Source organism: Paramormyrops kingsleyae, chromosome 8, assembly GCF_048594095.1.
Source record: "Paramormyrops kingsleyae isolate MSU_618 chromosome 8, PKINGS_0.4, whole genome shotgun sequence".
Taxonomy (NCBI): domain Eukaryota; kingdom Metazoa; phylum Chordata; class Actinopteri; order Osteoglossiformes; family Mormyridae; genus Paramormyrops; species Paramormyrops kingsleyae.
The window spans coordinates 14,831,280-14,856,906 of NC_132804.1; the positions used below are offsets into that span (position 1 = coordinate 14,831,280).

The following is a 25,627-nucleotide window of genomic DNA, read 5'->3' on the forward strand; positions in this document are numbered from 1 at the left end:
CACCAGTGAACCATTGAAACCCATCGTAAGTAACACAGTGCATGAGGCAGAGCACACTCTATACAGGATGCCAGTCCATCAAGAATTACAGTTCTCACAGGTTGGGATGCTTGCTTAATTCGTTAAAATATTGCAAATATAATGATTATTACTGTACATGTTTACAACAAAATATATATCACATTACTAACAACCAGTAGTTTTAAGTGAAAACTTAATTTCAAGTAGTAATAAATTGAAACCCAAATTATGGTTCTAAAAGCTTTTCTGAATTTAAAAGTTTTTTGACAAGCAGTGGGTGCTTTTTAATTCGTAACAGTTTTGCAAGAACATAAAACACCAAACATTTGTGTTTAGTATCCTTCTGGGAGCCAGTGACTACAACTGCAATTAATAGCAAAATGGCAAGAACTGAATGAGTCAGTCAAAAAATTATGACAATAAAAAGAAAAGGTCTGTGTAGAACAGTGTTTCCCAACCCAGTCCTCGGGGAACCCCAGACAGTCCATGTTTCTGCTCCCTCCTAGCTCCCAGCCAATCAGGAACACCGAATACCTGGTACAGGTGCACTGGGAGCTGAGAAGAAGCAAAAACATGGACTGTCCGGGGTTTCCCGAGGACTGGGTTTGATAAAACTGGTGTAGAAGATATGTCCAGATATGTAAAACATTTCTTGTCAATGGACTTTTATTATGAAACAAATTTGCAATATTTTTACAGAATTCTGCATCTCATGACTTTATGTGAGCCCTGTACGTATTTTTATTCAATGATACACTAACGGACCACTGCTAACTTCCTGTTAGCATGAGAGTGTGCAGTATAGTGTGGGGAACCTGCAGCAGAGATTTGGACCTGAAGGTTGCAGGACCCGGTGGGCAGTAGACTTTGCCGTATTTTCGCCTGTGACACTCTCCCATCTGCATTGTCGTTCTCATGTTGGTGCTTGGCACAGGCTCCAAATCAGGGGCGATTCTAGGATTTTACGCTTAGGGGGGTTCAGTGCCAAGTAGGTTATGGGACAAATCGAATGTATTTGGAAATTCATGTTTTAGGGGGACCTAAACTGGGTACAGAATCGGCTGTGCTCCAGATCAGAGCCCTCCAGCTGGACTGAAGCTTGGCCATTCCCAGGTGTTCAGCAGGTCAGTTTCTGGGCTTAGATCAGATCCAAAAGGTCGATTTAGTCATCATGCTGCCAATACCATGTATAGGAAAAAAAGGAGCAAATGAACAGGCTGAAGGCGTTTGCACTAAGCAGTGAATTTGGACGTTCACATTTCTCTGCATTAAAGAAACAGGTTCTGTCGTTCCACCCAGTCAGTTTCCCAGGATTCCCTCAGCTCTCCCAGTGAGCTTGTGGGTAGGTACCACTATGCGTGCGTTTGTAAGCCTGCAGTAGACAAACACATATAAATTTGAGTTTGCATAAAGAAAATACCTTTCAGTGCGGAACTGAAAAAAAAATAATTGAAAGATTATTTTTAAATCTGAACTATTCTTTTTACTACAAAAACTCTCACCTGAATACAGTGCTATTTATATGTTGTATATGTAAGTGTGATGTGTTGCTGAAATGTGTGAAGATGTTTTAATTCACAGCAGCCGATTGAATATTGAGTGCGCATTTCAGGATGAGCACACACCCAGGCAGGCCCAGGCGATCAGCTCCGTGTCCCCCTGCAACTTGGGCGTGGGCCGAGGGGTGTCACTGCACTGGGGGGGGGGGGGGGGGGGGCAGGATGTGTGGCCTCCACAGGGTCGGGTGTGGTTCCCACTTGGCATCCGGTGTGCAGTGGGTGAAAGGTCGGGGGGGGGGGGGGGTGTTTTTGCTGTGTATCCTGGTATCTGAGGTGGACTGTGGCTGTCTATAGCAGGGGTGCGATAGGAGCCCTGGCAGATTCAGGGGGGTCCAGCACTTTACAGGGACCCTTGAATACATAAAATTATATGTAAAATTGACTGGGGTGGGGGGGTAGGTGACATTTTGTCAGAGGGTTCTGAATTTTGAGCTACACCATTGGTTGCAGGGGCTCTGTATACCTTGTTTAAATAGTTGTTTATATGTCTGCTGAAAAAACAGCTTTTTTGCACAGGCCATTGGATTGGTTAATTCCGTGTAAGAGGTTACAATAGTTGCAGATGCTCAAATTTTAGTTATTTATTTGTTTATTTGATTGCTTATTACGGTTCTTGCACTACAAATTACATCTGCTGCTCATTCAACATCTGTCTGTTCTCAGGTATTGGCTGGCTTTACCTTGCAACTTCAGATGCACATTAACTGTATATTTCTTGGGATTGGGGGCAATTTTTGTCTTTTTGCGCTTTGATATTCTTAAATTAAAACTTTATGAGATTTTATCCGAGTAATGTTTATGCAAGCCTTGTCATAAGCATTTCAATGTATGAGTGAATTTGTTCATCATGCACTTGACAAATAAAGCATTTGACTTTGACTTGACTTAACCGATTAACAGACGTGTTACGTGAAGCACCCTTGCTGCTTGGTTATTTTCTGGATTCCAGTGAAGTGGCTTACACAGGAACATAATGGCAGTTAACTGTTCGAGCCGAAAACCGGCAGCCTTATATATTCATTACCAGCTGCTATGACGTCTGCTGTCGTGCTCTGCACTGAGCACGGAGAGTGCAGTACCCTGTGATTCGAGGATAAGATGCCGGAGAGAGTTCTGCAGAGACGGTGGTGCTCGAGAGACCACAGTCACGGTGGTGGAACCGCCGCTGTCTGAATTCTCCTGACACGCACTAGTTTTTCCTGCGCCTGACTGTCCCCATTAGCGCTCCCGTCGTTGACTCCAGTGCTGCCCTGGATTTGGTGTCGAATTGCCTGAGGTCTCGGCTACATCCAGCCGATGCTGGCCAATCCAGCTACAACTCAGAGGTGTCTTCACATCCTGCCCCAGAGGACTACCAGTGATAATGACCTCTTGGGGGAGAGTGAAAAACATCTTTGAGAAAAACACATTGATTCTGGAAACCCAGAATCCAGCCTTTTGGCCAACCATTTTTTCCCTTTCATCATCATCTTCTTCTTCATCATCATCATCATCGTTGTTGCAGCTGCATTTATTTTTATACATTTTGACCAGTGCTTCCACTAACATCTGTGTAATTCCAGTGGTTCTGACAAAGGACAGAACGGAGGTAGTTACAGCATGTTCTGTACTGCAGCAGTGCATTTTGTGAAAGGGACAAGAGAAGCAGTGGCACAGCATCTGAAGCACTTGTGTGACCATTGATCGTTCGCTAACTCCCATCATGCCTCACCCTCACCATTTTACCACCTGTGGTGATCCAGCCAATCCCAGTAAGTTCCACCTTGCCTCAACCATTTATGCATTTTCTTTTGTTTCCTTGCCTGCTGCTTGAGAATTTTCCAGGGATTTTGTATCCTTGTGTATGCATGAGTGTATCTATGTTTATGTATGTGTTTTGTGGCAGGACTCTCAGTGCTGTGGGTCGTTAGCCTTTCTCCAGACCAGTGGGGGCACAGGGACACGGCCCACTAGCCCACAATGGTAGCCCAGTACCTGGAGAAAAATAAGAAATGACCAGCTGTATCACACCAGTGGCCACGGCACTGTGATGCACTCTGGGTTGGTGGCAGGATGATTGGTGACATCCCCAGTGCCACCCACATGCAGCAGAAGCCAAAGGCTAAATTCTCATTTTCTTTTTCCTGCATTTCCCTTTTCCTAGACATAGTAGTGCTGATGCTGCTGATGACAACTAGCCCCTCTTTTGTGGTCCTGACATTATTTGTGTAGCCACAATCCCCTCGGCTCCAATAACAAACACTGACGCAGCTCCATATTGCATATTAAACAAATCAGGAACTATGAGAAGAGTAAACAGATCAGGACAGATCACAACAGATCACAAAGGTTAAAGGCCATGTAGCCTGTAACGGTCCACAGGGCTGTAGGCTGGCTTTCTGTCCATTTGGAGGCCTTTGGAAGTATTACTTTCCAGTGGATTCATCCCTTAGGTCCATCAGGTCATTTTTTTGTTTGTTTTCTGGTGTTAATGTTTGTTTCACCAGGGCTCTTTGCTGACAGTGTGATGGCACAATAACAAGTACTTGACCACCAATTAATCAGGGGCATCATCCCGTTTACAATAAACTGCCAGCTGAAGAGAGTTGTGGAAGAATAACTGCAAACGTGCCAAAATCAAATTTTAAAATGGAAAAAGCATCTGTGAAATTAGCAGCTGGTTGCTAAATATGCATGTTGCTAGTCTGAAGGGCACATTCAGCATGTTTCCTGACCACTGGCAGTTTGCTATGATTTAACTTATGACTTTGTGCATCTCTCATGACCAAGAGCCCAATGGTGACACATCAGACTGCCACTATTCCTCTAAAAGGTGGGGTTAAATCAGCCAGGGTATCTTAGCTGACTGCTTCACAACTAAGCTTTTTGTTCTGTCATGGGGGGTGCATCCTGATGTCAATCTATAGCTGTCTCACAGGGCTTATAAAGTGATCTGCAGTGTGAAAAGTAGGTCGGCGGGAGGGGGTCTTATGTGCTTATAGCATCGTATAAACCTCCCCTTTGCAACTGCTGGAATTCTCCAAAAAAATCCCATTTGAAAAATCTACTTCATTAATTAAACCTGTCACGTAACTCTGCACAGCAGATTTTTATTTTTTTCCGGGGCAATGAAACAGAAAAACCATATTTTCCAATTATTCCCTCACCACTTCAAACGAAGTTCATTAATGCTCATAAGCCAGAATGGACCTGTTTTCACACATTTTCTGTAACAATCTTAAACGGACTTTGCAGTAATTTAAAAGCCAAATGACTGTGTCTTTCTCATTTAATTCCACCCATTACTGAGAGCTATACACAATACACTATTATAAACTACAGTGTCGTAAACTGTTTTCTGGGTTTGGTGTCATCGTGCAGTGACACTGACAATGTTCTCGTGCTGCTGAGCTGGTTTCTTGTCATCACAATCAGCTGGATATTTTATTGAATAAATTTAGATTAAGGGCTCAGTAGGAGGCTGGGCACGATGCAAATGTAAAGCTGTTGATTAAAGGTGCAGCTCATTAGCGGCTGGGTCATCGCAGTGCTACCAGCTCACCCTCAGCCACTGCGCCACTGCTCCTGTGCTGATGACAGTGAGGGCATATCCCTTCTCCTCATGGACCCTCTCACCTAGGATATGATCCAACTCATCCCAAGGCTGTGTATCCCAGCTGCTGCCTGGCCCATAAGATCCATGACCTTCCCCCCATGAAACCCAGCTGCCCCCCTCAAGCCTATCAGCCCCATTCCAGTTTGGGACTCATCAGACCGCTTCCCCTGCTGGCACTACAAAGGACAAGAACAGGCAGATGGACAGAAGATCTTTTTTCTTGAGAGTTGTTAATACTACAGTACATTCCTGTGGTCAACTCTAGCACTCTGCCCTCTGAGTATTGTACAGCAGTATAGTTTAGCTAAAAAGCACGCTATTCCTTGATTTACAGATCTCATTGCTGCATAGAGATGGTTATTCATTGAAATACTGAGCTTATAAAAATGTAATTCACAATATAAGCAGTAGGTGGCACCAGCAGTCAGATATCAGACCTCATAGGATAGCGAACTAATTCTGTAAAGATTTATTAATTCTACAATCTCTTTTTACTACCATATTCAGATTATACTTTGCATTACATTCTTTGTAGATTATACTACATCCAGATAGCGATTACCTAATGACAAATTCCATACCAATGACTTATTTATACAAATCATGAAAGTATTGCACTGATATGGACATTTTGGCCAGTATGATAACCGATATATTTTTGGTGTAACATTACCAATACTGATAACCGATACAGATATCCAGCTAACCTCTGAGTTCCACAAATGTATAATATAACTCAAGTCAGTGACGTTACTTCTTAAGATTTTAAGAATGTATGCAGCTATCATGTCATATAAGGCAGCTAATGAGACATCAGGGAAATAGTGCCAACTTGGGAGACCTTAGCCAGGTTCTATGGGCCAAGAATTTGCCAATTGATAATGAGATATTGATTCTTTCAATCTGAAGTTTTCAATTAGAGAATCGATTGTAATGCTAAAATACCGTATTTTTGCCCAGTAATTTAAATGTTCATAACATTATAGGGAGCAGAACATGAATTACTACCAGCAAGCAAGGGCCTAACTTTGGCTGGAACATTGGGGGGGGGGGGGGGGGGGGGAGGGGGGTCGAGGTCTCCACCCACTACGGGGGAAACAATGATTATTGGGGTGTTATATTGGCTGGATCTGATTATTGGGGGGGTCATGACCACCCTAACCCCCCTGGAAATTACGCCCATGCCAGGAAGAGCCACCTTTGAGGAGAGAAATGGGGAAAGACTGCCAGGTGCACAGACATTAGTGACTAGTGCAATGGAATGACTGACCTGCCGGCACATCCCTGTTTGGCAAATTCTGTCCTCAGCACCGAATACTGGTATCACGATCAATATCGATACCAGCCTTGGTGTTTCGATCTAATTGGATCGAAGAAGATGGCATCACCATCCCTACTAAGTGGTGAATGAGACAATGAAATCTCTCATCCTCCACTATGGAAAATAGCTGATTGTCCAATGCAATCATCTCCATCTTTTAGTAGGACGCTATGCATTTTTCAACATGCGCAAAACCGACTGACGCAAAAATATTCAACGTACATAGTAGAGATGGGCAATACCACTAAATTATATACATATGGGCAATACTAACCTTGGTTCTGTTGTATATATTGTTCATCCTGATCCAAGACAATGTAAAACTGCCTGGCTAAACCGGTGGCCCCTAGACCCTAAAAGTACTCACATCCTCTACAGTGCCAGCACAGAACAGCTCCACGATATATATCCGAGGGGGCGCCAATTTGCAATTAGGGATGAGTGATATCACAATTTTTGACCAAATTCGATCCAATACCAAGGCAGGTAATGCTAATACTGATCTGGATATTCTGTGCCAGCCCTGCTGATAAAATTTTCCAAGTGGGATAGCGGCTGCCGGCAGATCGATCGTTCCATTTCCCGAATCACCAGAGTGTCTGCACCCCTGAAAGCCCCCCCCCCCACAGACACACCTTTTTGGGTGTCCCTGCCAGGTTATAGTTCATGTCCTACTATTAATATAAGCATTTAAATTACCATGGAAATGATGATATGTTAACATTTGAATCGAATCTCAGATCTAAAGAATCGCTATTTCAGTATCGATACGTACGACCTCATTGCCAGCCGATTTCACTTTGTCTCAGACAGGAGTCACTGTGCTGTCGTGATGTGGGGGTTGGGGAACAGTGCCACTCTTAGGTTGGCATGATGTAACAAAAAGTGAAGTGCCTACAAGAAAACCAGCATTTTAAAGGATTTTTAAAAATCACGATTAATCACATATACAGCTGTGTTGCATATTCAGCCATGTATATCTGACATAAAAATGAAATTAATTTAACAATCTTTGCTTATGCTTTAATGCAGTCAAAGTTAACGGAATCAAATAATAATGTCTTTTGGTTTCAAAAATTCTTTTTAATAAGATATTATTATTTGTAATTAGGCTTATTTCCCTGCCTTGTACCCGCAGGGAATAGGCCCCCGACCCCCCGAGACGCTAAACAGGACAAGCAGTTACAGAAACTGGGTGGATGGGGTTACATGTTATATGATTTATCATCTTACCACACAAAATTAAACAACACTAAAACTTTGTTTCTTCATTTCTTCTTCTGCCTAAAGCGCAACAGGCCCTATACCAATGCAACAGGGCTGAGCAGAGACTTTGAGGGGCAGGTGCTTGACTGATAAAATTTGCCGATTCTGGGATGGTGGGATTTCACACTGGGCAAAATTCGCAGCAATCGAAAATGGGCACTTGTAACATTGTTTGACGGGGGGGGGGGGGGGCATGATGCACTTTCATCCCCTGCCACCCCACCTTCTGCACCTCCCTGTTAACCAATGTATCATGCATTTCTAAATGAAAGCATGAAACTAAACCCAGAGTATGTTACACAGAAGCCGGATCCCTGAATCACCATATATACTTTTGATTTGTTCAAGGGCGTAACTTTGGCTGGAACATTGGGGGGGTTGAGGTCTCCACCCATTACGGGGGAAACATGATTATTGGGGGGTTGTATTAGCTGGTTTTGATTTATTGGGGGGGCTACAACCCCCCCCATCCCCCCATAATTTACGCCCATGGATTTGTTAAATGGAAGCGTGTCATGGATCTTTCTCACCTCTCTGCAAACCAGAGGCATATTTTTAGCTTACATGCAGCAGCTTAAGTTACACGAAACCACACAGGTAACACCCACACTCACGTGAAGCGTGAATCTCATGAATATTCTTTAATAAATCTGTGAAAGCATATAACTGAATGTAGGCGTCATCTTTATTGTCTCATACTTTACTCTTGTTTTCTAAATAATTTGTTCAGTTTTGTGTGATTGTATAATCTTTTGAAACTATTATAACTAATTCCACCTATTGCTGATGCGCGGGTCGACCCGTGACCCGCGGGTAGACGCGGGTGACCCGCGTGTGCGGGCGGTTTTAGGGCAGACATTTTTAAAATATCGTGGTTGCGGGCTGGTCAAAAAGTTACAAAACGCATTTCATTATCGATCAAAACGTGTTGTAAACGGGGTTCGAATTACCACGAGGATCTCCTAGTTCCTCTCGCAATCACAATCAGGGAAATAAAAGGAAATAAAGCTATCCGTAGATAATCTGATAGAGTTCTCAGATCTGATGTTACATCAGATGTTAGAGTTTTGACAACTATAGTGTGTTTTGCATACATGCGCGCTTGTGTGTGTTTGTGTGTGTGCGAGAGAGATTGCAATTTTCCGCAACCCTTCAATAAATAACGACGTAAAAATCGATCTTTCGGTTTCTTTGTTGTTGTTTGGTACACAGTTAATCTTGCATAAAATTGTGTCATCTTCAATGCGAATCTATAGCACAAATCTATGGGTTACAGTGTCACAAATGACACTTCATTGGTAGGTACCTTGGCAATACAGGCTCACCGGTGTTTTTTTTTTTTTCTTCCTCGGGTCGGGTCGGGTTTTGGGTCATTATCCACGTGTATTTTTGCGGGTTGGGTGGGGCGGTTTGGATCTCCTGACGGGTCGGTTTGGGGCGGGTGTTTAAAAAAGCCGACTCGCGCAACACTATCACCTATGCATTTTCCTGCAACTACTTATTCTGTACAGGTTTGCGATATATTATCTATCGGAAAATAAATAAATATTAAAAGTAACCTCCATGAAAGTGGCTAACTTAAGTTTTTGTATGACAATGACTGATTGTAGTAGGTGATTTTTTTTTTCTGGACAGGATTCAGAAAAGACTGCTTACAATGCCGAAGTCAGAGCACAGCGCTGCAACATGACTGCTTTCACACCACAGTTTTTTTTTTTTTTTTTACTATTATTATTATTACATTATTTTTCATTTATTTAGTTGATGCTTTGGTCCAAAGCAATCTGAGTTGGGCATCAGAGATGCATGTCCTTGAAGCAAATAGAGATGAAGGCCTTTGTTCAAGGATCCCAAAGTGAAATCCATAGCATCTAGGGGAGCTGCTAGAATCTTAAGACATCCAAAGCTTTGCCCAAAGACCAAATCTGCCAGAGTGTTGTCAAACTAAGAGCATGGATGTTAAAACATCTGAGGCTCCTGCAAATTAATTCAGGGCTTCAGCCCTGAGTGCCCGAGGACTGTGATGTGTCTGACGCCAGCCATGAGATTTGAACCAGCAACCTTCTGATAGTTGGAATGGAGCACTGACCTGTATCACCCTGTCATGAGTAACTGTTAGACTTTGGATGTAAAGTTGTAAATGTTTGTTGGCATAGTTACGCCAAGTATCATAGCTCTGAGCATGAATGTGTATTTAATTAATATATGCATCAAGCACAGGTACACAAAAAAATGTTCACGTTAATTCTAAGGCCTTGCACGTGTTCATGTTATTATAGACCTCTTGATTCTTCCCAGAAATGCATTACAAGTTTTGATTATTTATAGACTTAAATTTGTTAACCAGGCAAAGCAAAGTTTACTTACTTAGTATTATAATCTTGATATGCGCATTGAACTAGTCGTTCAGTCAACACTTTAAAGCAGGGTTATTCAAATCACGGTCCTCGAGGTCCAAGCACTCCTGGTTTTCTAGCCTTCCTTTACCTGTCAGTAAGGTGTGAAGCCTCTGACCAATCAGAATCAGTAATTATTAAACTAACTACCTGGGAGAACTGAAAACAAGGCCTGGATTTGGAATAGAGGTCCAGATTTGAAGAACCCTGCTTTGAAGCATGGGTTTGAGCCGCTGTAGTGTAAATACCACGGTTGGTTTTCATTTCCAAACCAGCGCTGGCCTTCAGCTGGTCGCCTTGGCCTCAGTTGACCATTAACCAGATCTCTCTATCGCCCGGTATAGCGGTGTCCCTGCAGTCAACACGTGTACAACGCCCCTGGCAACACTGCACTTGCGCTTACTGTAGTTTTTAGATTCCTGGAAAAAAAAAAAGAAGAAAAGGTAACGTGTATGCTTACAGCGATGTATCTTAGTATGGTACTGCAACAATGGATCTTGTTACAGCACTGTAGGGCAAGAAGGGGGAAGATGATACAGTTACGATGTATAAATCACAGACTCACTTACTTGTTCACATGGTTGTGCAAGTATCAAGTTTCTAAACCGAGATTTTCTACCTTAACGCAGTTAAACATCAAACGACACAGTTTTACTGATTTCTCATTTGTTTTCTGACAGATACATCCGCTTGTTTAAAGGCAAAATGACACAGTGATTATTTATCGAATCTTTCGGGGCGCACGCCAATACTTCATACCACGTGTAACGATGATATAATCATAAGTTTATATCAGCCAGGCAGCTGCCCCGGCGCTGCCCAGGATCGTGTTTCGGCAATCGAAGGAGTTCTCGGCTCCGCATACGAGGAGGAGTTTATGAGAAAGATTACGGAGCGGAAAAGAGATTAGCCGAAATGGGACGCAGCTGTCCTAAATCAATACGCTATACCAAGGGGACTGGAAATACAGCTGACCGGTATATTATAAAACCGTTCCGCTATTGTTCTGCGGTCCGCTAATTCTGAGGGGACAAGGAGGTGCCGCACGGAACATCCGCGCCGGACCTGCGACTGTAAAAGTGGCTTTACTTCCAGGACTGGTTTAACGTAGAAACGATCATATATGCAGTCGAGACATATAGGCTGTGATTCACGTTTTTGATCGATTGTGGCGGGGGAGGTAATCACATCCTTCCCTACCCAACAACGCACAAATGCGCGTGAAGAAGGAATTAAATAGTAATTTATTCGGCATCAATGCTTTTCGTAAAGAAGCCCTTGCTGGCTGCAAAGGAAAGGGACACCGCTGAGCTCCTCAGCGCCTGTTCGGGACCGTGATCTGCGGACAAAGCCGGTGAATCTCTGGGTGGACCAGCACCGCCCCTGGGGCTTTCCGCGTGGCCGCCAAATCGCCGCATGTATATTCTTCATTGTTTAAGGGTTTTGTGGACGGTGAAAAATTTGCACCGGTAACGACAACGATCGATCAAGTTAATAAAAAGCGGAGCTGTCGGTGCGCCCCCGGCAGACGCGCACGCTGGCTCCTCCCCTCACCCTTCGCTCTTACCCCCGATCTCTCTAACCCACCGCCTCTCTTCCACGACAAACATGGCCGCTAAATCGGATGGAGCGGCGGCGTCTTTGCAGAGCGAAACCCCGTCGCGGTGTCTGCCCAGTCCGGAGCAATGCCCGCCCCGGTTCCAGCATGCCAGACGGCACTATTCGCTCCTGGATTGCTGCTGGGTCCTCTGCGCCCTCATGGTCTTCTTCACGGACGGCGCAACCGACCTGTGGCTGGCCGCGGACTACTACCTGAGGCGGGACTACGGCTGGTTCGTTCTGACGCTGGCCTTCGTGGTGGTCCCCTCTACGGTGGTGCAGGTGTTGAGTTTCAGGTGGTTCATCTACGATTACTCGGAAATGGACGGGGGCGGCCCGGCCGCCGAGGCCGTCGGCACGGATGTGCCCGGCGGAGGTGGAGATTTCAGCACCAGGGACAGCGTGCGGCGGGGCGCGGGCGCGGGCGGCGCTGCGGGGGACAACACGCTGCCCGGCGGCGGCGGCGGCGCTTCGAGCCGGCCGTCGAGCTGCTGCAGAGCCTGCATGTGGATCTTTCAGGGCGTCGTGCACATCTTACAGCTGGGGCAGGTCTGGAGGTACGATGACCGTCTGGCATTTTTGCACGTTATGCTTCATTTATTCGATTGGATTATCGTTTGCTTTACAACGGTTTGCGAAATGATTTTAATGAATTTATATGACAGGTAAAAAGCGGGGTTAGAGGGTCAAAATGCATACAGAGTTAGTCTTTACGTACCTGTGTATGCCATCCAGTGAAAGTGACACAATTGTTAAATATTACTACACTTTTACCCTGCTACTGTCACTATAACTAGGGCAAATCTATGTTGCTTTACATATGTCAGTTTCTGGTTACGTCTATTTTACAGTGTCCTTTTTTTGCTTCTGTTTTGGAGCAAAAGGGGGTAGAGTGATTGTATCACGGGTGAAGTTTATAGGCAGTTAGGAGCGGTGATGTAGCAGGACTCCTGGCTTGGAACCGAGTTCACAAATTAGTCGCCTGGACCCGCAAACATGGCATGAGGAAATGCTAACATTATATATTATCTGGCCGCCTGGGATTGGTTTGAGCCGTGCCTCCTTTCACATCGGACGATGAGTTCATTGATAATTTCGAAAACGCCCTCCCACAGCCATGTGTAATGTTTGCCCCTGGGGGGTTCCCAGCACGGTCATTAATATTTGATGCGGAAGTATGCAAGCCGAGAGATGGTAATGCTTCTATAGCCGCTGCCGCGCGGAGCTCCGTCTGCCCCCCCGAGAACAGGAAGTGCATCCCCCCCCCCCCCCCTCCCGCACCCACCGGGGAAATACGATCTCATCGAGACAACTGTCCACTCATTTTGGGAGAGTCCGCCCCCCCGGCTCTTCCCGAGAGCTCATTGTTCTCCTGGAAAAGGGTGGGGCTGACAGCACCCCCCACCACCACCACCCCGCGGGAGATTTCCACGTGATGTGTGCCAGTTAATGTATGTATATATATTTATATATATATATAATACTGCGATCTATATTTCATTCAGCTGCTGACCCACACTGAAGCGGTCTGCTCGTGTGCGTAGCCCCTTCCATTGAGACTAACTGAGGATGCACATCAGGAAGAGTAAACCTACAATGCAGACCCTTGAATGTCTCTTTTAGTCTTTGAGGTGCCTCTGCTGTACTTTGTGGTTTTTAAGGCACACAATCTGAGGCATTCTCTTCCACAAAGTGTTTCAGCCAACTGTCAGAGGAGGACACTGTGATTCTGATCTGTCAGTCCCCGGGTGTGTTTTACCTATGCTGGTGTGTGTGTGTGTCTTCATTGTGTGCAGGGGCTTATGTGCACTTGTGCACATGTCCGTGTGTAAATGTGTCTGTTTGATGTTAGCATATATCATTTAAACTTGCATGGATATTCATGATTGTGTTTACTTGTGCCACCGATCTGTGTGTATGCGCCACACTCTGGGCACTAGGGCACATCTATGGGACGTCACCAGTCTGAAAGTGTCTCCCTGTTTCACTCACAGTAGTACGGATCAGTGCTTCTGGGACTGGATCCAACTATCTGTGAGCACCTCACACACCTTCCCTCTGAAGCACACCTGAGAGTGCAGAACTGTACGCAGCAGACACCTTCAGTGAGAGGTGCTGACATAGCCGGAAACTCAAGACTTTTGCTAAACTGAACAGCTCACTCACAGAAACATTAACTTGAGTTCTAACCCTCACAGCAGCCCTAACCTTAGCTCTGACCCCAAATGTGCTGTTCTGTTGATGAAGCTGTCACGGCAACTATCTCGTTTTAGTTCAAAATTTGTCTTGTTATTGTGATATCGATCCGCATCATTCCCACACTTTGGGCTTGTTTTGTTCAGTGCCTGTTGTCACCGTCGCAGTTTTGGAGCTAGAGAGACGTGCACAGGGCTTTGGCTGGGCCAGGAATTGCTTCTCATCACCTAGGTGACATTCCCGTCTGGCTAACAGCAGCCTTCTGGTGGCATCGACACGCCAGTCACGCATGCGGCCAGCTGTCACCTCAGCACAAGGCTCCTTCCTGTGTCTAATCCCCCTGGGGCGTGAGTGACAGCTCTCTCTCCCTGTCCTCGCCCCCGACGGCCGCCGAGCCTCGGACACGTGGAATAGGCCTCATTGTTGCATCCGCGCATGAGGAAAGGCGTGATTTGCGCCGCTGGAGTCCGCATTGTTACAGGCTGGTGCCGTGACTGCGCAGCCTCCCGCGTCCCTGATGCGTCTTTTCTTACTTGTCACACATTTCAGAGTTTTAGTGACTTTCTAATTGTTAACGCACAGGGGCCCCGTCAAACGGGGTCCCGCCTCTCTCTTTATGCAGCGCTGGCGCATGCCGGCACGTGACAGCATGCGTGTGTTTTGCGCGTGGCGTCGACAAAACGAGGCAGGAGATGAGTTTTGAAAGGAGAAATCAAGTGGGCGTCATTTTTTTCGCCGTTCTCTCAGAATGCAGATTCAAAGAACGCTTTATTATCGTGACAAGTTGCTGCATGCATGTAGAGACGTGATGTGTGACTGTACTGTCCACATACTCGCATCTTTTAGGCTGATGAACAGCAGGTCCTGGGAAAACAAGTTTCTGGAGAGTGGGTTACCCCACACTGTGCTTTCACTCTGTAAGACTCAAGAGCTGCAAGGCCCAGAAATGCAAACTCCAGCAAAGAAGTGTAGGATCCAGCAAACATTGACAACAGGACCGAAGGTTCCAGCAATGAATGACCCCAGAACTATGGGCTGCATCAAACTTATGCCTAGCAAAATTAAGTCCAGTGCATCTCATGGGTCAAGTAGCTTCAAGGCGACACGGGACATGCATGGTCAACCTCCTCAGAATCCGAGACAATCAATTAAGAAAGAGACTGAGATTCTCTGGGGGTGAGACAGCGGTCAATTGGAGATAGTAATGATGCCTTTTAATATCTGACATAATCTACCAGCAGCCACATAAAGTCATATGTGCGTGAGTGTGTGTGTGTATGTGAGTGTGTGTGTGTGTGTGTGAGTGTGTGTGTGTGTGTGTGTGCATGTTTGGGCTAGTGAGGGGGAATATGCAAGCAATATGTGGGGAGAGATGAGGAGGAGTACGAAGGACGGCCAATGAAATACTGATCATGTGACAGTTGGGGGGGGTGGGGTATGGCAAGTTGGTCTGCCATGCAATAAAAACAAAAATGGTCTAACACCACGTGTTTCATCTTGTTTCCATGCATCACAGCTTCTCCTTATTTTTCTCATGTGGTTTCAAAGCACCTTCGGGAAGCTCCGTCGGTCCTGTGAAGCTGGTGCGTCTCCGGCGACCTCCATCCATCCTCCGCTAATCCGAGGCAGTGCCGGCTCTGCCGTCAGGACGCGCTGGCAGGATCCCCTACGTATCCCTTGGCTGTAACTTCAGCCAGGAAAAAATGCTGCGGAGGTTAAAGACGTTCAGTCTGTCACTGTCATTTATCGTGTAAAGCGCATGCCAGCAGAAACAGATGTTTTTTCTTCCATCCCGGTTTGCTGTAGCTGCAAAATGTCAGAGCTGGTGGAAACGATGCAGTGAGATCGTGGCGTGGTGGGGGGAAGAGGAGCTTGGGGGGTTCAGCCTTGGACGCAGTCAGAGTCACTGGAATCGCTGTGGTGCAGCACTGGACTAGCTGGTATCTGCGTGTTTTTGTCTCAGTGTCACTGCGGCCCACTTTTTTGGAGCTCCAATACTGACAGCTCTGACCCAGTTGCTAGGTCACCATCTGTAAAAGTCCGTCATTCTGCTCCCGTCACTATGACCGTGTGATGGTGTCACAGTGCTTCGGTGCAAGGGGGTGGATCCACGATGAGAAGAGGAGGGGGCGTTTTCACGTGATGGCAGCACAGGTGCACTAGACCCCCGCAAGCTGAAAAATAGATCAGCGACTCTGATGTGAGACCCCCCTGGAGGGACCCCCGCTGTCCTGTGGCTGAGAAAATGAGGGGGGCTTGGTTCTTTTGAAGGCGGTTTGCTTTGCTCCATTAGCCTGTTCTCCTTTTTAATTACCAGGTTGTCCCTCCTGCTGAGCTATGGAAATGGAGGGGGGGGGGGGAGAAGGGGAATGGGAGGGAGACAAGCAACACAGTGAGCACACTGACAGGCTGCATGGGAGTGTGTGCACCTCTTTCCTTCTTCCTGAGACCGGCATTTTGGTCCTTTTCGTGCCACCTGACATTCAGCCCCACGGCAGTGGTGCTTTGAGTGTGTGTACCACCGAAATGCGTCCTTCCTGTACCGTCATTAACATGCCAGATAATAGGATAGAGTGCTGATGTCACGTGTAACTATTCAGGTCAATTCATTTTATTTTTATATAGCACCTTACACGACAGAGTTGCCCTAAGGCACTGTACATGGGTGTGTTGTAATACATTACACCACCTTTAAGACAGAATAATACAAAACAGGGAAAAGGAAAGACTCAGAGTTAAGAGCCAGGCTGCTGGAGTTCCACAGAGGAATCGTGCACAGCAAACAGAACCAGCCAGGCCAGCATAAACCATCATTAAGTCTCTTGGCAGATGCATTAAATCAGAGCGTGTTGCACACTGTCCAGTCCTTGTCCCTTTGGTCGCCGTGGAGACAGACAGTCGGTACCGCCACCCCTGTCATTTAGCTGCCAGCCAACAGGGAGATGGTACCTGGCCAGGGGGCTGATGGGACATTTATCCTGCTTTTATGCAGACCTAGCCTGACGTGTCTGCTCCAGATCCTACAGAGAAGGGCGCTCCTCACTGGATCACTGGGGAAACTGGTGTCTGGGCGTATCCCCCTGCCAGTAGGGGGCGTATACTTTAACATCAAGAAAAAAAACAGATGTTGGGTCATGAGTAGGCTTACAGTAGGGTGTGAGATAAGTCATCTGGGTCTGGGTACATGATGTCGTAGGCCAGTGTTTCCCAACCCGGTCCTCGGGGACCCACAGCCGGTCCACATTTTTGCTCCCTCCCAGCTCTCCGCCAGACGGTCCACGTTTTTGTTCCTGGAGCTGTGAGGGAGCAAAAACGTGGACCGAATTTGGAAGCAGGTTATCTTACTGAGACGTTTTATGAGGGAAATCAGAATCAAAGATAAACCCAGCTTGACAAAATGGGGAACAATTATCCCTTGAAGGAAGGAGCAGAAATCCTGAAAAATCTGTAAATATTTGATTCCCTTTGAAACAGCTGTAACTTATACGCAAGTCTCTCGAAATTGGCTGGATAATATGCAGCTACTTGCACATAATTACACTTCTGAAGTATATACAGCCTCAACGTCCAGTAAGACGAATCTCTGGCTGCTGTGATGGGATCTGGGTGGCTGTGATGTTGTACTCCCCCTATAGCTGTCTGTGATTGGTTAGGATACCAGGCAGGGGTTAGTCAGTGCTAAACAGAGGTCATTTCTTCACAGCTGGTTATCCTAAATTGCGGCTTTTTTGCTAGTTTCATGAAGTTAAAATAGGCCAGCATTCCCACAGAACGAGAAACCCAGTGCTGATCTGGGTCGAGATCAGGGAGACCTCAGTCCACCATAAGAGTCCCTCCTAATTGGGGCTGGAGACCTTTGGAGCGCCACTTAAGACTCTAAAAGCATTGAAATGCTCCAAACAGCTCATCTGTTGGGAAGAAGTAGGACTTACGTGGAAAGATGCTTTCACTCGGTATTAGTGAGTTTAACTAGAGTGGGCAGCTGACCTCGAGTGAACATCACCGTGCAAAGGGCCAGCAGTCCAGTCACAGTCTACCGCTTCTATAATCCTTAGCTTGCCTTTGTCTTTATACCCCCGAGGCAGATCGGGCTGATTATTACGCCGTTGTCACTGGGTGGTGGCGCCCCAGAGCCGCAGCTCGCCAGCCGCACATCTCCAGCAGGGGGGGGGGGCAGCTCCATGTCTTCCCTCCCACCATGGCACAAACTGGTGCAGAGTGTAGGGGAGTCACATGGCTTCTGGGCGTGCGGAGGAGCATGAGTGAGTGGTGGAGCTAAGGCAGGTGAGCTGCTGAGGCTGGCCGTCTCGTCTCGTATCCACAGCCGGTCCGGTGGGAGCTTCACCACGATAAACGGGCCCCACTGTGGCCTCCTACCTGGCTGCGGATCTCCAGCAGGGAGCGCAGATCTTTTCTCCTTGCCGGCTTACTCACGGCAGGTGTCACATGCTTTGATGCTTCTCTCTCTCTCTCCCCTCCTGTCTCTCTCCGTCTCTGTCTGTCCGTGTTTGGGCTAATCGTTCCCTAAGTGGACTCGGGTCGTACGGCTCCGTGTGCTGGAAGGGAGCCGCCTTGACAGCCTAATCCCTGGCTTACTTTGCCCTCCCATCCCACCCTCGTCAGCTGTCACCATCTATCGGGGTCGTGTCACCCCAGTTTCCTGCGGGCCGCGTCGATCCCCTTCTGGATTTTGGAAAACACCGACCCACAGGGGGTCACTGGTGCTCCAGTGTGTGGAGTCGATCCTGGGATGGCCGGCCCCATGGCCCTGTAGGTCCATTTGAGGAATACAGACAGCCCCGGAGATTGGGGAGGATTCAATCTGGCAACCCGGCCGGACGTCGCCACAGTCGGGAATCGAGCGGCTGTGCTGTGTCATCGCGTACTCAGGGTCTGCTCGTTCTCGCTAATTAGCCCCATTAAGGCTCCGTTCCCTCTCTGTTCCCGGGGAAAAATGGGCCGCCCCATGAGAAGCTCCACATGGACAAACTACCTAATGAGACAAGACGCCGAAAACTCCCCTGAGTGAGAGCCCCACAAGGAACTGGGCACATTCCGAAAACCCTGTGCAGAGCTTTTTGGTCGATTAAGCACAATTGATTTTGATACTAGGAATCAGTACAACGCGGCCAACTGAAATGTTTCTCAGAGTGATCACAGATGTAACTGGAGGGTCATTGGTGGTGTTGATTTTATGGCACTAGTAGGAGCAGAGGGTTGCAGGTTTAGACCCTGGATTAGGCCCTGTGGTTGTGAACGGGACATTTGTGGCTGATATCCAGGGTGTTACCAGCAGAGTTTTAACCAGAAAAATTATGACATGATGTATCAAATGTGTAAATATTCCCATGTTTTAACTGGAGTAAAGCTTTGAGCTGTAGCTTTATATATGCAGGTAATGCACATATTGAAGAACCACATGGTCATGGTAAAGGGTTTTCCTGTTTATCAAATTGCTGGAGAACCACACAATTGTGGTAAAGGCTCCTTCTGTTGATCGAATTTCTGGAGAACCACAGAATTGAGCTACAGGCTCTTCCTTGTCGCCACAATGTTGGAGAACCATATGGTCGACGTGAAGGCTCTTCCTGGTCATTGAATTGCTTGAGAAGCACACGGTTGTGGTGAAAGCTCTTCCTTGTGGGCTGCTTTGATTCTCATCCCAAGACGAAGACCTAACCCATCTACCCACAGCCTTCTGCTATAGATCCAGTGACCGCGGACAGCCTGGCAAACCCTGGTCCCGATTTCCGCCTTAGGTGTTTCCATGTGCGTGGTTTGTAAACGAACTCTACTACATGCCACCAACCGCCTCTGTCAGGATGGAAACCTGGAGCATCCCGCTGCTTTCTGCTGCTCTCTTCCCTGCAGCTCGGTGCGGAGGTGAAAAACACGAATGAGTCCTTCGTCTGCTTGGCTCTCTCTGGTTAAACTTCACTCCTTGTTGTCTGCCCGGCACATGGCCGGGGGAGATCAGGACACTCAAAACAAGGGATTTATTCTGCTGCAGAGCCATGAGCTAATTTACATTTAATTTTATTGTGGAACTCTAGACAGCAATTAGCAAAATCCACAAAGGGAAAGGGACGAGTGTGTCAAACAGGCAATCAGACATTTTTTTTTTCTCTGCAAATACCTATGCATGATGTTAAGTAATTCTGCTTTTCTACCCAGACAGATGAAGGTTAGTGTTCTGCGCGCTGTTTAAAAAAAACATGTTTTTCCGAGTTGTTCCACCGGCCGTGTTCATCTGCATAATGAAATTTCTGGTCCATCTTGATCTCCTTCAGCGGAGACAGCCCTGAACGGGGCCGTGTGGACGCTGCTGTGAAACTCCGCGTCAGGGCACAGCGTCAAACACCACATGCTGTCCCACACTTGCCATTTTTTAACCCTTTAGCTGCGTTCCCTGAAGACAGGACAAAACCCAAATGGAGTCCTCCACGGAGGGGGCACTGAGATACCCCAGCACCCTGGTCCTCTGATTCCTTGAGGATTCAGGCTCCATTCTCCCACCAAAGTTCACGTCTACAAAAAACCTGTTCCATTACATTTAGTAGCCTAAAGATGTTTCATCTCTCAAAGATGGTCAAATGTAAGTGTATACTTGTAGCTCATTGGGGATGAGTGTTGTTTTGTATTCAGGCTTCCTGAAAAATCCAGACTCTTTATGGATTATTGGCTTGCTAGATGAAAATATTGTAATGTTTGTCTTTGGCTTGGAGTGCACTGTACCTGGGTGCCCCCTCCCCCATATAAGAGCATCCAGATGAGGAAATATAAGTGGAGACCAGGAGGAGATCATGGAGGACCTTCAGGTGCCTTTCGGAAAGAGGGGTTCCCCCCCAATCCCTGGAAGCCTTGCTAGAAAAACAGACCTTAAAATCTGGTCATCCCCTCAATTATAATGCTAGGATAAATTGTACAAAAAACCTAACTGGGAGGTAATGGCAGCTGTGTCCCAAAAACTGTAAAAAGTGTTTTTGTTGTAGTCAACGTTGAAGTACATTGGCTGTTTGTTGCATAAGCGCCCCCTGCAGGTTGCAGTTGGCAGCACACACTGTGCACATACACCAGTGCTGTGTGCCGTTGTGTGACTCACAGAATAACAAAGAAAGTGTGTTGGCGAGGGTGTGAAAAGAAAAAAAAAAGCCAGTTGGATGTGCTCTGGACCAGTAACCAGCGTGCATCCACCAGTTCTCTCCTTCTGATGATGTGAAATGATGAAGGCAGTGACTTGGTTATTTATAAAACTGTTTGTGTTGCGTTCAGTTTCCTGAACAGTCTTTTGCTTACATTTGCCCACCTGCTGCCACGGTTGGCATCATCAGTATGATCATGAGCAAACAGAAAAATGTGTTAAGGAGAACGCTGGCTGAACAAATACTCTTTTTTTTCACTAGTCGCCCCCTGACTTCTCTTTTTCATGAGAAGCATTAATTCAAGACGGAACATCTGACTTCTAGCTTAGGAAGCTAGACCTTTCAGCCTTGTTTCTGTGCTGATCGCGTTCTGATAGATCAGATCTTGTTCTGTTTCATTATGGACCCTTGCGAAGACAGACTGTGCATTCTGGAACACTGAAATTCCCAGGAAGCGCGGAGACACCAGGCGTGAGATACAGCAGCATTCTGGCAGAGATGGGGATGGATCACATGCTGTGAGTGGATTAGAATAGATAAGGTAAAAAGGCTGATTAAACATAACGGAATGCATTCCGTGTTAGTCCAGGGTATGTAGGTCACGACCGAGGACTTTTCGGCCAAACTTCATAAAGGTATTATACAGACAAACCGCTGGATGCCCAATGGACAGGAGTAATCTCTTCATGCATCAGTGCCATCGTGCGATCATTACCACGAGTGTATCCAGGGCCTGCTAAATCACTTTTGTCCAGGGAGGTGTCGAGGAGTGGGGGCTTCACAGTCACTTCGCCAAGGGACCGGGGACACTAATTGCTGCCAGGGATTGGGGACAGAGCTCCTGTCATAACTGCTGTGACCACCAAGACATTTCTATGCAGGATACAAGACTGTTACAGATCTATGCCGCATCAAGGTATCAGTGCTGTTACAGATCTATGCAACACTATGGTATCAGTGCTGTTACTGTTCTATGCAGCACCAAGGTATCAGTGCTGTTATAGATCTGTGTCACACCACGGTATCAGAGCTGTTACAGATCTATGCCACACCACGGTATCAATGCTGTTACAGATCTATGCCACACCGCGGTATCAATGCTGTTACAGATCTATGCCACACCACGGTATCAATGCTGTTACAGATCTATGCCACACCACGGTATCAATGCTGTTACAGATCTATGCCACACCACGGTATCAATGCTGTTACAGATCTATGCCACACCGCGGTATCAATGCTGTTACAGATCTATGCCACACCGCGGTATCAATGCTGTTACAGATCTATGCCACACCAAGGTATCACCACTATTACAGGTATACTCACCTCATGACCACAGCCTTTTGTTCTGCTGTAGTAACCCCGGGGGTAATGTATTAGTCACAAAGCACGCGCTAAATCCTAATACAGCCAGTGACATCACAGCCCAGTAACATCACTGACAAATAATCTTAGTTTAAATTAATGAGATTCACCTTACAGCTAACAGTATATATTTCAAATGGTATGTATAATTTGTCTGTAAATCCCCCCCCCCCGTGTCCCCACAGGTACCTGCACGCGCTGTACTTGGGCGCCCAGAGTCGCTGGCGGGGGGGCCGCGAGCGACAGCATTTCTACCTGCGCATGCTGTTCGCGAGCGCAGATGTCAGTATGCTGCGTCTGCTGGAGAGCTTCCTGAAGAGCGCCCCCCAGCTGGTGCTGCAGCTTAGCATCATGGTGCACAGCCAGCGCGTCCTGCCCCTGCAGGGTGAGGCTGCTGCCCGCCAGCACGTCGCTCCCTCTCCTCTCCCCTTCCCAGTGTTGTCTCTGTCACTCACCCATCCATGGCCGCTCTCCTCCTCCCTCCCTCCCTCCCTCCCTCTCTCTCACTGTTCTCCAGGCCTGTCAGCCTCGGCCTCCCTGGTGTCTCTGGCCTGGATGATGGCCTCCTACCAGAAGGTGCTCCGTGACTCTCGGGACGACAAGGCGCCTATGTCCTACAAGGCGGCGGTGGTGCAGATGCTGTGGCACCTGTTCTCCATCGGAGCCCGGGCAGCTGCCTTTGCCCTCTTCGCCTCCGTGTTCCAGCTCTACTTCGGCATCTTCGTGGTGGCACACTGGTGCCTCATGACCTTCTGGATCATCCAGGGCGAGACGGACTTCTGCATGTCCAAGTGGGAGGAGATCGTCTACAACATGATGGTGGGCATCGTCTATGTGTTCTGCTGGTTCAACGTGCGCGAGGGCGGTGCCCGCTGCCGGCTGCTCACCTACTGCGCCGTGGAGCTGGCGGAGAACGCGGCACTCACCGCGCTCTGGTACCTGCACCGCGGCCCGTTCACCTCGGACTTCTGCGCCCTGCTGGTGCTCTGTGCGGTGGCCTGCAGCCAAGCCCTAGGGACCTTCTTCATGCTGGTCTACTACTGCCTGTTGCACCCTGACGGCCACGCCCAATGGGGTTGCATCCGTGGTGGGGCAGACGAATCCTGCGACGCCACGCCCCAGTTGGGGATGGAGACTGCCGCAACACCGGCCCCGCCCCCGGACGTGATTGCCAGGAGCCCCCCTAGAACCCTTCCGAGGACTACGGGGGCGGAGGGTGGGGATAAAGATGGTGTGCCGCCCATCTTTCAGGTGCGGCCCGGCCCAGCCCCTTGTGCCCCAGCAGCTCTCCACACTCCCCGAATGGAGGGGCCCGTCATCCGGATCGACCTCCCCAGGAAGAAGTATCCAGCCTGGGATGCGCACTTCATCGACCGCAGGTTGCGTAAAACCATCCTGATCCTGGAGAGCACGTCGCCCTCTACACCCCGCCTGCAGTATCGCAGCCTGACTTCCCCCAAGGAGGTGACTGAGTACGAGACCACCGTGTGACCGCCTTCCAAGGGCGTCTTGCACTCACATCCGCTCACCAGAGCCACGACAGGGCAATCGAGCTCATGTACGCCAACTCCCCCACGATCCACGCATGAAGGGGCCGTCTCGCTCCCTGCTGGTACCCACAAGCGTGGAGCGGAGGACCCAGACGGGGGAAAATAAAAGGTCAAAGGTAAAAGGTTGGGGATCAGCTTCCAAGGAGAGCCCACTGATCAGGGACTAAGGTCAGAACCCTAGAGACGGGCTCACGGGAAGCAGTCACATCAGGGGACAATGGCTGGACTTTCAGCAGGGACCTCACATGGGTCTCAGGCCCCCAAAGAGCAGATGGGACATTGTGGCAGCATTGATCAGGCCACAAACACACTATTCAGATGTCATGTGTTAGCCTGTGTGATTGGCTCGGATTTGTTATTTGATTTTACTTTGTTGGAATCTTTATTACATTGTTTACATGTACCTATTTATATTTGATTTTCTATTATTTTTTACCCTGTGGAAATGTGATAGATATGATACTATTATGGTATGGCTATTATATATACATATGATTTATTTATTGTATGTATATATTGGAAGGATGTTTGTTCGTTTGTTTGCTTGCTTGTTTTTGGGTTAGACGTTAGATACTGAAGGCAGGAAGCAGAGAAACAGGTATGTTTGAATAAAGGAAGATAGAATTGTGACAAAAATGTAGTTGGAGAAATATCACAGTAAAACAGGCTGAGAGGACAGCCTTCAAAGCAGAATGAGCATGTGTGGATCCTCTGTGAAATAGCGAAATTAGCCACTCAGCTTGGGGAGGGACAGTGGCTCAGTGGGGAGTGGCGTTACCTTGCAGCTCCAGGTTGTGGGTTTGAATCCTAACTTTGCTGTGTGTGTGTGTGTGTGTGTGTATACGTGTGCACGCCCATTCTTGCTGTATCATTCAGGTTTTCCCTGGATTCCTTCTGTAGCTAATTTAACTAACTGACATTTCTAAATTTCCTGTGTGTGAACTTTAATGTCATCCAGACTGATGGCCTGGACCTTCATGATGAAGATGGACGAGTTCATATCCTACAGCTCTGAGGATCCATATTGTTGTAATACGTCACATAGGCAGACTTCTCACGTCACCCAGGTCATTTATCATATATGATAATGCCATCACGGCTTCTGCGGAGCGGTACTTGTAGATCACGCGGAGGGCCCATGTGCTGTTGCATATTAAGAACTTGCTGCTGACACTGAGTTTTTCCAGGGCTGCATTTTATCTACAAATCAATTTAAGGAAGCAAAAACCTCTCTCTAGGCTATTTGTCAGTTTGCATCAGTAGCTGACAGCTTAACGTCTCCTGTATAAATGCTGAGATTCATTTTCAAAAAAGCCGCTCACACTGTTTGACTGCACCTTCACAGAAGTCGGTTCCTCAGACAGTGTGGATCGTGGCGTCCGTCGTCCGCATACAGCCCCGTTGCCTTGACCCAGGGAGGGTTCTTTGTCTCCTCATTTTTCTAGCTACGCGTGTCTTGCAGTTTGTTCTACTTTAGCCCAGTGCTCAAGGGCTTTAGATTGATATTCAGAACTGGAAGAAAAGAGAGCAAAAGCACCCTAAGGCACTGCAAATAAATGTCTCTTGTTTTGTTGTACTTTTTTTTTGAGGTGGAACAGGCAATTATTTTGGCAA

General features: G+C 47.4%; 1 protein-coding gene across 1 annotated transcript; it reads left to right on the top strand.

Annotated features, from left to right (window-relative positions):
- The first annotated feature begins 10,974 nt into the window (after positions 1 to 10,974).
- LOC111839823 (XK-related protein 7-like) lies at positions 10,975 to 24,649 on the top strand. Its single transcript, XM_023804079.2, has 3 exons — positions 10,975 to 12,314; positions 22,649 to 22,848; positions 22,981 to 24,649. Exons 1-3 carry the CDS (start codon positions 11,767 to 11,769, stop codon positions 23,952 to 23,954), a joined length of 1,722 nt encoding a protein of 573 aa, XP_023659847.2. The 5' UTR covers positions 10,975 to 11,766; the 3' UTR covers positions 23,955 to 24,649.
- The last annotated feature ends 978 nt before the right edge of the window (positions 24,650 to 25,627 follow it).